General features: G+C 37.7%; 1 protein-coding gene across 4 annotated transcripts in view; it reads right to left on the bottom strand.

The window, feature by feature from the left end:
• LOC124171717 (CTTNBP2 N-terminal-like protein) overlaps positions 1-14852 on the bottom strand; it is a 156892-nt gene that overhangs the window by 109951 nt on the left and 32089 nt on the right. For 3 of the 4 annotated variants that reach the window (XM_046550987.1, XM_046550989.1, XM_046550991.1), the window contains exon 4: positions 7497-7601. The exons of the other annotated variant lie outside the window; for it this stretch is intronic. In XM_046550987.1, coding sequence (XP_046406943.1) covers positions 7497-7601 — 105 coding nt within the window. The remainder of the gene's footprint in view (positions 1-7496; positions 7602-14852) is intronic. 4 annotated transcript variants of the gene reach the window in all.

The following is a 14852-nucleotide window of genomic DNA, read 5'->3' as shown; positions in this document are numbered from 1 at the left end:
GCCTCAATGTAGCACTGCCTGTATTTCACGCCGTAGACGGCGCACCGCCGGGCCACATAGAAATGGGCACCGAGCGGTCAACTGCCCGATTCGATTCGTTAAAAGACATCCATAGACACGTATGGTTATTTGAAAGGACGAAGCGCTAGCAGTGGGGGAAGGGAAGGAACAGAAGGATAGGAGGAAAAAAATCATTTCCACACTGGCCAAATCTAATATCTAATTCTTCAGGTGAGAAAGCATCTCATTCTAGATGTTTCAGGATCGATAAATGGGAAATAATTTTTCAAGTTTCTTTGAATCCGGTTATGTTTTGTTAAGTGTATTTCTTTCAACAATCATGAAGAGGAATTCTACTGACATCTTTTACCTTCATGCACTCATTTTGCAGCAGTGAGAATCAATATTTTGTTTCAAACGCATTTCTACAGTGCTGTTTTCCTAGGTGAAAGCACTCTTTTCTGAGCAGAAGTTCGTCTTTCGTTGAAAATCCATGAGTGAAATAGCCAGTTGCAGTAGCTCGAGAGCCTTGCACTAGTTTTTATATCGGATGTGGTAATGACTTTTCACCGGTAGATGTTCTCTAAACATTTTTAACCTTTTCTCATGGCCCATGCTTGAAACCTGGGATTGAGATAAGCAGTTCTGTGACAGGAGTGAAAGGCCACCCAACATTACATTCTACAGTTGGTCATTAAGCGGGTTACCCCCACCTCAAAGCCCGCAGACTGAAGGGCCTATCACCATATTAAGAGTTAAATTTTGCAATCAGATATTATTTAGGGTAACGTATTCGAAGAGGGATTGCCTCCAATTGGAGGAATTGATAATTATAGATTAGTTTATGTTAGTAGTCGTGAAAAGTCCACGGAATTTGCGATAGGTGCACGTTGAAAACTATGGATGGAAGAACTATTGATGTTCTAGTCAGATTGTTAAACTTTTGTGCCATTTTCCTTCCATTTCCAGTTGGTCTCATCAAGATTACTTTGAGGATAAGCCTTAGCAATAGATGGACGAAGAACTTTTTCAAATGTTCTGAATCTGTTTAAATCATTTCCTTAATCATAAATGTCATGAAACTGGTTAGGTTTTTCTCATTACTTGACCCTTTACACAACAATGCATCATTTCTGCTGACACAAACGCAAATTCAGGGAAAAAATATTTTTCGTACTACAGTATTGCCCATATCCAGGTTAACTGATCTATTTGCTGGAAATATTGTTAATCTGGAATGTTAGTCCGAAGCATTCAGGATTATTGATCTTCTACTATTGATATTTCCGGCACTATGAAATTCCACACAATGAAACTGTATTTTTTTCTGGCCCAAATGACTTCTTTAAAGACAGGATTCACTGAATTGAAAAATGAGGACGCTTGATTAATACCATTATACATCAAATGCCTGTTTACTGGATTTCTGACCAGAGCTTATGGAACCTTCCATAATCAATAAAAACACAAAATTCATCAAGTACACCTAGAAAACCATATTAGCATTTGGAAGATATTGTTTAAAGTAAAATTAGCAAGATTAGTAGTAACCAAGGCCATGAGTGAGTGCGGTGTTAAGTACTTTTGGTGGAAAAAAGTGCACAAAACTACATATCTGGGCAGTGTAACCAGCTACTTCCATTTAAACGGATAATACCTCTCAAGACCCCCAACCTCAATATAGCTTATAGACACTCAACCCACTAGATAGCTTGCCCAATACTCAAAAGAAGTGATTAGGAGAGGTTTTCATCAGATTTGTATCAGCAACAACTTCTCCAAATGCAAAACATACACCGTCCCTCACCTCACCAGTAGAGCCACCACACCTGGCCCAGGCTAAATCGTAAGGCTAATTAATACAAATTTTACAAATGCTTTCATATTATTATACGCTGAATTTCATGTTTTCTGATAAGGATTCTTGCTTTGTTCGCTTGCTCCTTGCTTTACAGCTACATTTAGCATTGCCACTTTCCCATCAGCTCACATTGAGCTCATATAGAAAATCCACCACAGCACCCCATGCGTAATATCAACTTTTACTTTTTAATCATACAGTAAACTCTTGATTTTACGAAGCAGGATTTTACGAAGTTTTCGATTATACGAAGTGATATTGCGGTCCCGGTGAAAAGCCTATGCTAAATACATGGCACTATTCGATTATACGAAGTTTCGATTATACGAAATGTTTTGAATTTATGAACCTCGGCTCGGTCCCTAGGAGCAAATGGCATTCGTTTATACGAACTACGGCGAAAAATTTGTCAACAAAACTAGTTACGCCGGCGTAAGTAGCTAAAAAATCAGCGCTTCCAACTGTGGTCCATCAAAAGTGCGAAGTCGTAAATGATAATGCAACTTTGGAGATAAATGGGTCGCCAAAAATCTCACTGTGGGAATTCAGGGGGAGTAGGAGTTCAGTTAAAATATCGCGGCTAGCATTACGCCCCTATTTACGTGCCTGTTCGTAAACATAGCATCGACAATAATTCGTAGTTTAACATGTTAGGAAGGTCGTGCGGAGTATTTCGTACACCCCTAATAAACCCTTTGCACTGCTGTGAACGTACTTCGAAGACTACTTGATTACTTTTCGCCGAAGCACTTCGAAGGGTCCCTAATCCGGGACCCTTTCCTCGACGAGCTCACCCTCGCTGGCCACTGAAACTGGGCTATTTTTTAATGCATTACCTGACGCAACCCTGGGTTTCAAAGGGCAAAGGTGCCATGGGGGGAAAAAGAGTAAAGTGCGTGTTACTGTGGGGCTGTGCGTCAACCAAACGGGCACGGACAAAATAAGCCCGTTGTCATTGGGAAATTTGAAAGGCCACGCTGCTTAAATCATGTAAAATTGGAAGCCCTTCCCGTTTTTTATCATGCAAATATAAACAGCTGGATGACCCGAGAAATTTTCCAGCAAACGGTTATACGTCTACAGAGAAAAATTGCTGGAGAGAACAGCAAAATTGTTTTTAATAATGGATAATGCCACCGTTCATAAATACGTGGAAGATCTAAAATTGGCTAATGTTCGAGTCCTCTTTTTTACCCCCGAACTCGACTAACAAGTCCCAGCCCTTGGACCAAGGCATTATCCAGGATTTTAAAGTCCTATACCGGAAGAAGCTTGAGCGGTATTACTTGCGATGGATCGGTATGTATACATTCATCTATTTTGCTCATGTGCGTTTGGATATCGATTTAGATATTTTTATTCATGATTATCATTCTTTCAAATCTATTTGCTACTTTTATAAATGGGAACAGAAATTAATAACATCCCGAAATGGACGTTGATACATGCAATCCGCGCCATAATATCTTTTCGTGTATATATTGGCCCTTGTGAATGAACAACTTAAATATCTTAAGTACTGGGCTCTATTTACCGCCTATTTATATTTCAGGCTTCTCATAATGAAGACGCACTTCCAAGTCTAACCATGAACTTTCTTCTCACGCGCTTCCCCGTTCTCCCATGCTGGGGTTCTGTCTTTCCAAAGCCGTCCCTTCCCTCCTGCCGCCTTTGGCTGATCTTGCTGACACCCACCTTACGCATCCCAAACCCCTCCTTCCCCAGCATTTCCCATTCACTCCCTCCCTAAGGAGACTGAGCTTGTGTGCGTCGCAAAAAAATACTGCCCCCAAAAGTAGACTGAGGCAGAGCTGAAGGCCATTTCCCCACCCTTCTTTGTCCTGCCCCCTTCACCAGTCCTTGTGCTGACCACACTTCTTCCCTCAGGCAATCCCCATCCCACTCTTATTCACCCCACCCACTGGGAACGTTCCCCGATTGTGGAGAAGGGCATGGTTCATCTTTACCTGCAACGGGGGAAGTTATTAACCGGAGAGAGGCGGAAGAAGTATCTTCCACTATCGGGAAAATGGTGCCGCGCTTATAATTGTCTCTCTTCTTCTCAGCTGACTTTTCAATTGAAATTAATTTCTTTGCTCTTTCCACACTATATTTATTTACGATTATGGCGCGACTATTTTTTAGTGCTAAAACTAAGAAAATCTTTTCTCTATGTCAATGATCCTTTGCCTAACTTTCAATACGGCGGAGAAAGGAACACGAAAACTAAATGAGGTGACGGTACAGGTTTTTGCGTGTCATTTTTTGGAAATTCACGCTAGCGAACCAATACTTAACCACGTTGAGAAATGATAACACGTCTCTTGTAGGAAAACAATCAATGTGGATAATAATGTTTCTATCTATATTTCTCCGATACTGTAAGATGTTTCTCCTGTCGTTTTCCGGTTGGAACCTTGCTCCTGTCGGCATAAAAGGAGAGAAACATACTATATGAATAGGTCACCTCACACCCGGTATGAAGAATACAGTCCTGATGAAGAATTAGGTCTTTTATGGCAACGTCTGCGAAGATGATGGAACACAGTAGTCGGACGGAGAACTCAAACAGAATTTACTTCAAATATTCGCCAGAAGATAATCACATCCTACGTTATTTATGATCGTAATTGAATCTCAGTGAAAATAGAGCACATTCTGCTGAAAATACGAAGTAACTCGAAATATTAACTTACGAAGGTTATTTTGGAAACGGGCTAAGACCCTTGTTTTTCTTTTTTTCTCGTCACTGAGCGATAGAGGGCGACATAAATGGCGGTTAGGCCGGCTGCCGCTAAAATTCCGTGGATGTCAGAAACAAATATCTATCTTTTGCATACTTAATAGTAGCTATTGGCTCCTAACCACAAATTTATTACTGTTAATTCTTATAATAAACATTGCAATTCATTATTTGATTACGTTTTCTAAACTGGTCGGGAATTTCTTTAGCGATCGTTGATGTTGAAGTATGAACAAGAAATGGGAATTTTATGGTGGTATAATTATTTAACGATTTTTCACATCATAAATCGATAGCAAAAAGCCTTTTCTATGAATTATACCGAGAATAACCACCGAAAACATTTAAATAAGACCACTAAAGACAAAAAACGGCGGAAGAAACAAAAGCGAACATTTTTTTCGTGACTTATGAAAAAGGTTTGAATTTACGAAACTCGATTTTACGAAGTGCCAATTTTCCGGTCCCACTGACTTCGTAAAATCAAGAGTTTACTGTATCACTTCCACAATTGCATCTCATGTGTTTCCCATGCCTCGCACCAAGGACAGCTTTTTCTCTACTTTCATTTCCTTGCTTCTGCCAAGGATATACCCCGAGATTGTGATCAACAGACTTAGAGAGACAAAATAATTATTAATTCCATATTTTCCGGCGTGATGTTCTAAAAGATTACTATGAGATTGTAATAACTGCAAATACTATAAATCCACAGATTTGACACAATTTGCATCGATACTTGTCATACAATAAAACTCAATGGATTTAAACATTGTCATTTTAACCATTATGTCAAAGAAATATGACTTAATTTTTAATCAAACTAATTTAGAAACGGAGGTTACAATTAGGAAGACAGGCTGTCCTCCCTCTCAAGATACACCAAGTAAATTGAAGAATGGTTGGGCATCATTGGATTGAAAGTGAAAAACTACTAAATAAGGTATTTTAGCATCTAGTAAATAGAGCTATTTGTACGTTCACTTGATTGCTTTCTGGCTGAATTATCCATGATTATCATCAAAATGACACAGAAAAGCTACCTTCATGACCAACAAAACTATTTCTGCAAGCTCACAACTTTTTGCCTAAAAATGCTTTACATAATGCCTTATAGGTCCATTTCCTAGAAGTCAAGGCCAACATTGATGAAATTGACTATTAAAGAACCAAAGTTAACAGGGATTATTTTTGGATCAATATTCCACCAAGTAACACCTAAAATAGTAGACTATCATGGATAAAACACATTATTTAGGATTCACGTTCTAAGTTTATGGCACAAAATGCCATATATGTTGTACAAAATTTTAGAATCCAGGCTAAATTTTGCCTATGAAGAAATTATCTACAATACATTGGATTTTTTCCCCTGAGATAAAAATACAAAAAAGGAAAAAATTGAAAATATAATTAAGTAAACTATAGTATTTAGTGAACTGATGAATGAAGAGGATGAGGTGTTAAACAGCTATTACAGCAAATAAAAGATTATAGGCATATCCCAAATCCATGGTTGATGAAAAACATGAAAAAATTACTATGTATTTAAATCTACACTCCATAAGACTGAGCACACACCAGGAGCATCTTCAAATAATTCCAGTACTAAGCGAGACGCTAGTGTTTTCAAAAAGGGCTTGCTAATGATGAACTAATTTCAGGCTTATTTTTCATCCCTGAAAATTTTTAGTTTTCAACCCTTAAAATCCCAAGCAGCCAAGACAATAGCCACCAGGTCATACTGCACATATTCCTGGGCATCAAAATTGGAAACGTTTTGGGGGTAAATGGGTTGAAGAAGAAATCAAAATGGGCTCATTAAACTCGGATAATATGGATTCTCTGAGGAGCAAAAATTAAACACAGATACACTGGAGACTAAGCCAACTTCTTTGAGAATGCGTTATGCTCTATGCTTTGGACCAAAACCACTATACTACAGTCAAATAAAATCACAAAAAAACTTCTCCATTTAAAGAAAATGATCCTCAAAAGAATGGGACTGATGATCATGAAAGGAAATATTCATTCCCCACAGTGGTCAAAGAGATTACTTTAGGGCACCACACACATCAAAGGGGTGGAAATGATGCAATTACGCATGGCCAAGATTTCCCACCACTGATATACACATATTTAACAGCCAGCATATTAAAAAACTCATTGATTTTACTAGCAATACCTCACAGCCTCATACCTGAAGGCTGATCTTCACAGGATCCCAACCAACTCCCAACCAACCTGAGGTATTTACTTTTGGCTTCCTTTTGAATTGCTTGCTTAAAACTCTATGCCATTTTCTTGAAATGTTCAGGTTATATTGAGTAAACCCTTGTCAAATATTTGAGATAAGGGAGATTATTAACAAGGGCCAACTCCAGATACCCTGAAAATTTCAAGATGATAACAATATCATTTAACAAGTAAAACAACAGGAAATCAAAACAAAATTAGATGAGTCAAGCAGGAGTAATGTGTCCTTCTCAATGTGAGATTAGGGCTCACCCTTGATTTATCTCCACTGCAAACTATGAAATTTGCAGCGCAAGGGATTGAGGGTTGCCAGCAATTCCCCACAACCTGTTGTGGTAGCGGAGATGACACAGCCAGGACCAAGCCAGATGCTCAACAAGGTCTACATTACATTGGAGCCCAGGTTATTATCCCAAAGCTCAGCCCACTGGGTTACCATTCCATTTAACTGCACTACAACAAGCAACAACTCAACAACAGTGCATTAAGGAAGGGCTTCTTCAATGACAAGAATTTCCTGGCACCAAGAATTATGTCAACCTGGCACCTATAGACACTCTTTAGCTGCATCTTGCACCTCCAAATAAAGTCATAATTAAAAACTGATTAATTTGTACAGAGCAGTAATATACCCACTTGTTTCAACCGCGTCCGCTCTTTTTCTAACCCATAAGTGATATCATCTCCCTGAGCTGTATCGTGTTCATGCTTTCTTTTTTCTTCATCTAATTCTTGCACAACCTGTAGGGAGCAGACATTTAGATTTTATAAATTAATTTTAATTACCACTGACTTCAAACAGTTGATTCACAGATACAATTAAATGTAGCCACATATAGGTCATTGACAAACTCTCAGTGACTTGTGAGGATCTAGATGAGAATGACATATTGATGAGCTCACATACCTTATTTTTCAGACAGTAAGACATATTCCTTCAGTAAAAATTCAGTAAAGGGGTTGATTGATTTCAGAAATATTAAATTAATAGGAATACTATCTCTGACTAAACTTTGCCACAGTATGCATCATGCACGGGCCATTGATTCAGACAGTCCCATAACCTAACCCAATTACCCTTCAAAGATTTGTGTAATTCTGAGCTAACATTACTTGCATGCCTTACCTGAAGATGAAATTTGAAGTGCTAAAACCTATGTCTCACAAATAATTGTGACGCAGTTTATAACAGCCCCCATAGTATGAAACACAACAGGAACTTTGGTGCAAGAGTACTAAATAGTTAACCTTAACTTTTAAATGCCCAGAGTACTGCTATGGAAAATCATATACAAAAGTTATTTTAACATTAGCATAACTTGCTAGAGACACTGTAATCCATATACATCCCTTCTCCCATCCTCCATTTTAGACTACTGGAATTCATGACATTAAGCCAAAAAATACTGGCATACTTAGAAATATACTCAATAAAGCACCCAACTCCTTGCAAAGTCATTTGGTCACAATAGAAAACAATGCATTGAATGATCACACAAAAATGTGATCTAGCACTCTGAGAGTGAATTCTTTTTTTTTTCTTTTTCAATGGGGCTATTCCCCTTGCCTTGGGTTGCACTTGGTCAAAAAAATTTCTACAATCAATTTCCAAATCATCATCTGGGTTATTTTATTTCCAACCAGATGAAAACCTTAATAGTCGAGAGATGAAATTCAATAAGCAGATCTTGATCATTTAGAAGACCCTAGATTTGGAAAAAATCTTTAGCCTAAAATTACTCCTTCAAAGTATATATATGCTCAAACGGTTTTCATCAACAACACTGAGGCCCTCCCAGGTCAATATAATGCCTCGAATGGCAACTGCTAAAGTAAAGTAGAATTCAGATTGCACTAGCAGACAAAATTGAGCTATGTAGGTTTATTTATCATCTACCTGAATGTTGGCAATAATGCATAAATATGTACATGCTATAAACACTTTCCAACCGATTTGGAATTATAATGCAATGGCAGATATGTACAGTCAGTAAAGGAAAGTCAAAGAGGAAAGCTTCGTCATACCTTCAAACCCAGCTGAACTCAAAGGAGATATTAGACCAGAGTGGCAACTGTTTGTAAAACAAGATGTGGTAAGGGGATGGGGGGAAGAGTGAGATAGGAGGATGGGAAAATATGATACAACAGTCAGGTGAGATGGCGTACATCCCCCTCAAAGAGGACACAGCCTCTCAAACTCAGGACAGCAAATACTGATGAGAAACCCAAGACATGTCAAACCGTACTGTACACAGGTAACTAACTTTTATTTTGATACAACATAGTCATAAGCTATTCTCACAACACTAGTCCATGGTCAATTGGAAGATGACAACATAAAAGTTTAATGAGGTCATTCCAGAAGAAAAATTGCCGGTAAGAAAATATCCCCAAAGTAGGAAGAAACGAAAGAACTGAGGACAGTGCTCATCCTTTGTCGGACTGCACTGTCACCATGAAAAAGAAACCAAAAGGAGCCACCACAGCAAACACAGTCCTTTAGTCTGTTAGTGGCACAACAGAGAAAAAACTGCCATCACTTTCTGAAGACAAAAAGCAACAACAAAGATTAAATCCACCAAATAAACCCTCCTGAAACTGAAAGATCACCCAACAGATACATAATTTTGTAGGAATGAACATGGTCATTTAGATAAGACCACTCTCCCACTGGCCAGGCCCCAGCAGCATTGACATGTCCTATTCAAGAAAATCTGAGGGCTGACAAAAATCAACAATTTGGCCCCCAAGCAGTCATAGAGCACGCAAAGAGTAGGCCAAATCATAAATGTCAAAAAACACAAGTGAAGGTTCTCGGAGCCCATGGAAGAGAATTTTTCATTAATTGACCAATTAAAAAGATTCTCACCAAAGGAATGAGAGAGATAATTGGTCTATTGAAGTGGCGATAGCATTTCAGAAGATTAAAAGAAGCAAACACAATAGTAACAATTTCCAGCAGACATAGATGCACACAGAAGAGAGCTTGGGAACCAATTCTTCCCAGCTAGAAGACTCCACTGAAACATTCTCAAAAATAGCCAGGGTCAATCCCCACAATTAGGATAGGGTGATGCAAAGTGTACTAGTCAAGGGTGGATTACACGTACATCAACATCTACATCCTACCCAGAAAGCCACCTAAATGTGTTATGGCACCAAACATCAAAAAAAAGAAAAACATGAGTTTATTGTAGATATTTGACTATTGAATCCTACAGAGTACATAATTAAGCCCTTCATTGTTTGGGGATATTTTTCCTACCCTATTTTCTCTATAATTCTTACACCTATCCATCCAGCAAAATACTTTATCATTTCTGTTGGACCTAAAGAAATAGTGAAGAAGAAATGTTCTCTGCATCCCTCTGAAGATATCTGTTCTTGAAATCTCTCAAGCATTCAAAGCCTAGTACATAGCTTCTGTGCCTCTAATGGCTCCCATCCTTATTCATGTAAAAGCTGTGCAATGCATTCTGTTCGCTCAAAGCAGTTTTTGACATATTTAACTTATTTTGTACTATATTAAATTCGTGGATTAAATCTTTCTGTCCAGGATCCCATATGCTCATTGTGTATTCAACATGCAGCCTAATGAGTGTGAAATAGCACCTCATTTTCACCGTCACATCCAAAAATCTTCCTTGACGATACATGGAGATAAGTGTAGTGGGGGGAGACAAACTTAGGCTCTTTTTTTCTTAATGCAATGCATCACAATACCCACACTTATAACATAGCCACTGCATTTATTCCATTGTATAGTTTACTTGTGGTGCCTACCATGCAGAACTCACATACGGAAATAAATTCCACTTAAACATTATAAAACTTCTCAAGTCCTGGCTCTTCTGTGAGAAGCCAGAACTAGGTAGAGCCAAATTAAATCCTTTCTTCAAGAAACTCTGCCAGACATGCACCCAACTTCCCTAACAAGCTACATTGCTTAACCCTCTTTAATGCTAACCTGGGGTGCAAGCAAGAAATCAGGATGGAAATCTTATCAAATGTAGTGCACTAGGAAAATAAATATTGATGAAATTTTTTATATATTCATAAGCTTTTTTGATACTATTTCATCGTTATTAAGTTTAATAATATGTGAGGGCAGGACGATACATTGGTACACTGTTCTTTTTGTGGTGCTTAAGTTGATACATCAGCCAGCCATACTAAGAGGTTAAGCAAAGAAACTCACCAGTGCTGTGAATAGCAAAAGCGAAGTCAATAAGCAAGAAAATTATTAATTGCATTGTAAAAAATTGATGAAGCAATGTTAGAGGGAGGCAAGGTAATTAAGACTCTTCAGCCCTTTCTTCCAGAGATGCTGATACATTGGCCGGAGCCATTTTGAACAAAGTCAGAGCTGCCGACAGGTAAGTCAAAGGTAGGGACATTCAACATTCGTAAATGCCATAATGGACATGCCATTTTTTTCCTTAACACTGAGGACATGGATAGTTTTCTTTCCAATTTCACAATAATACCTGGCAAAAGAACAGAAATTTCCTACAGAAATCAATGATTCTGGGTGATTCATGGTGTTTCACCAGCAAAGAATGCAATATGTAGACACTGTCTTTGCCAACAGCATGCATCTTTTGAGAGGCTCTAACTTCTGTGCATTTGAAATACATATACCTACAAATGATGAAATATGAATATCAAAAGAAAACTGGTAAACTCATCTGATGGATTCATAAGGACTTAAGAGAAATATCAGTATGTACCATGTAAAATAATATACACAAACAAATTTTTGCAAATGCCTTTCTTCTCGAGGGGATGATAATGATGTGACACATTAAGTAAAAGAATAACAGGCAGTAAAATGCCTAACACAAAGCAACTACTTCAAGTAAAAAAAAGATACTTTCTGCCATATAATATGTAATTTCTAACAGTGTAGTTCATATTATTGCGACAACTGGCACTCTGAGTTTCTATCCACAAATAACAAAACATTAATATCAAAGGGTTCCCAGAAAATTCCAAGTTTAAATCTCCGGAAAGACTAAAGACATGGTGTGTTTAAAGTGCCTTACCATCACAAAAGTCAACAGCATATTTCTTCTTTCAAGGTATCACAAGTAGGCAAAAAACCACAACACAACACAAAGCACAATTTCAACCACATGGGCATATAGGGCTGATGACAAAATATTACTTGCAGTACTTTCTACTGTCTTGTGGGAAGGGAAGGACAGCTGCACCAAGCACATTTTGAGAAATCAACTAAAGTCTAATGTTGGAAAACATTCTGCAAGTTGAAGCGGCACTTCTCAAAAAGCATCTACATCAAAACTGCTTCAAGCAACCAGGAGGAAATATACCTCTGACACATTTTAGAAAGAAACATCAGAGGCCTTCACTAAAGCAAATATTCTACTGAGCAAAGTGGACGATTCAAACAATAGAAGATGATTAAATAATTATATTGAAGGTTTGCTTTAAATTATGTAATTTATTGGCTTCATTGGGCCAATACTGAGCAACTTTTTTATGCACTTTTATTGTGTTTTTGGACTCAACCCTATAACAAGGAAGATGCTTCGGTAGTTCAAGTGGTACAACATCCAGTGAAGATTTTGGAGATACAGGTAAGAATCCAAGCTAAGACAAATGATCATTCGTCCGCACAATTTTTACACCTTGCACCTGTGGGTGACACACTGAAGGTATGCCACCGTCTTGTCAGCTGTTTTCTCCTCGAATGATGAAATATTTATGGTTTTCATACACATGGCTATTTCATAAAACACGTAAACATAATAATAGATTTCCATAAATGGTGATCAAATGATTAGTAAATGCTGTAATTCCTTTGTATAATGCATTATGATTCATTACCCTTCACTTTTTTACTTCACTTACAGTCAGAGGATAGTGACTTACCCTTCATTCACGATTTTTCCAAGAAAATTTTATAACATGCTTTCAGTTTCTACTGAAGATTTTTTCTTTAATTTACTCCAGTCAATAATACATGAAACTCGGAGCATGTGTGTGCCTACACGAGGATGGCACTTAACTAGCATCCACTACATTGTCATTACAATAACACCCCTTTCAGGAGAAAATAACCCCTCTTTTAGCCATAGAATAAACCTGTCTTTAGCAAGTCTCTAGTCATTGGGTTAACGCCCTGGTCCTTAAGGGAAACCCTTTAAAATTCCTTTTCTTCAGCTAGACTAGCAAGTCCCAAACACATGTATTCACCAATTTCCAATGGAAACTTTTCAATGGGGTTGTTCAATGACACCCAAAATCGTAATTTATTAAAACAATGGGGCAGATGCAGGTATGCATCCAGGGGGGGCAATTGGAAAAAATTTCCAAATATTCCCTTGAATTTCATCATATTCAACTCATTATGAGGAAATTCAATTGATTTCTATGAAAATATTAAATTGAATTTCACCCACAAGGTCTCTGCTGGAATTCATTATCACTAGTGATGGGTCGATTCCAAAATTTTATCGATTCCGATCCCGATTCCGATTCTGACATTTCGATTCCGATTCTACCGATACCGATTCCATCGATTCTGATGCCATAGGCTCCAAGAAAAATATGACATAATTCCAGGAAACAAGAAAACTACTTTAAAAAATATTACTCTGTAAAAGAGTCAGTTGACAAAAGCATCTTTTATATCATTACTATGTAATTAAAATATAATAGCTAAATTTCAAAACAGAAAATACCTGAAAAGTGGTGTTACATGATAGGTATTACTTTAAAATATTGGCACTCATAATATGTCGACCATATATATGTATCCAAACTACAAAGGAGAGCCCTGAGTACAGAAATTTTCATAGCTGTAATAAAGATTACATACTACATATATGAATCATGTAATATTTGGCCCTTACAAATTCTCAAGCAGAAAAACCAATTATTCTACATGCTCAGCCAGCAGGTTTTGACGTCCACATGTTACAGTACTACTGCCTGCAGATAATTGCCTTTTGCTACACACTTGTGTGATTGGACTAGTACTTTCCTACCAAAATTGCAAGATTATGGAGACTTTGGAATTTTTATTAAAAATTATATCAACGATTTTTTTGGATCGTGAATCTTCATGGAATTCAATTGGACGAAGCGAACGAACTATAGAACTAAACTTTGGTTTTGTAGAGCCAAAAAAATTCTATACTTCTCACGTCATTTAATCAACCTTAAAATCTCTTGCTTTTTTTAAGTTCAAAAAAGAAACTAAACGCTACAAATGAATATCACATCGGACGGACGCAGTAATAAAAAAGGCTAAAAGAGCCTTGTGGTGCGAAAACTCCCCCTTCCGCGCGACTCACCTCGGCGAAGGTGGAAAGGGAAAAAGGGTATCGGTTGTTGCCTTTCACGGAAACAGTTCATTTTTCTCTCTCTTAAGCATGCTAACTCAATCTCTTCACTTTACTTCAATACCCGAGCCATATTTCTTAAGCGTGGGATAGTTTCGAAAAATATCCAATCCTTAGTATTTTCACTCGAGTAATGCGCTAAATTTTCGAGTCGATCTCTATATAATCCTTTTTAACATCCTCAGTTTAGTGTTTTAAGTCAATGAAGACGATTATCCATGCTTTAAATGACGATTTTCAAGACTAATGTTTTAAAAAACTTGAAATATCGGCCTGTTACCGAGCCTTAGGCTGCTATTCTGGATGGAATAGCATTATGCTATTCTCCGATATTGCAACCGATGTTGATATAATATAGCGTATTGCAACGCCTATGCTATTTGGTATTCAGAACGGTTGCAATTCGTGTTTTCACTACACCGGAAGACGTAATTCTCAGAATAGCATAGGCCCGTAGCAATTCACTATTCTGAACGGGGAATTGCAACCGGTAGGCTTGCTATAATATTACGCGGTCTTCGAGGCCGAGCTATTCGGTATTGCAACCCAGATAACGTGCGCATTGCGATGTCAAATTGTTTTTCTGAGGTTAAAGTAACATAATCAAGTATTGAAAAATGGA

Source organism: Ischnura elegans, chromosome X (assembly GCF_921293095.1).
Source record: "Ischnura elegans chromosome X, ioIscEleg1.1, whole genome shotgun sequence".
Lineage (NCBI taxonomy): Eukaryota > Metazoa > Arthropoda > Insecta > Odonata > Coenagrionidae > Ischnura > Ischnura elegans.
This window is presented reverse-complemented; position numbering and strand designations above follow the sequence as displayed.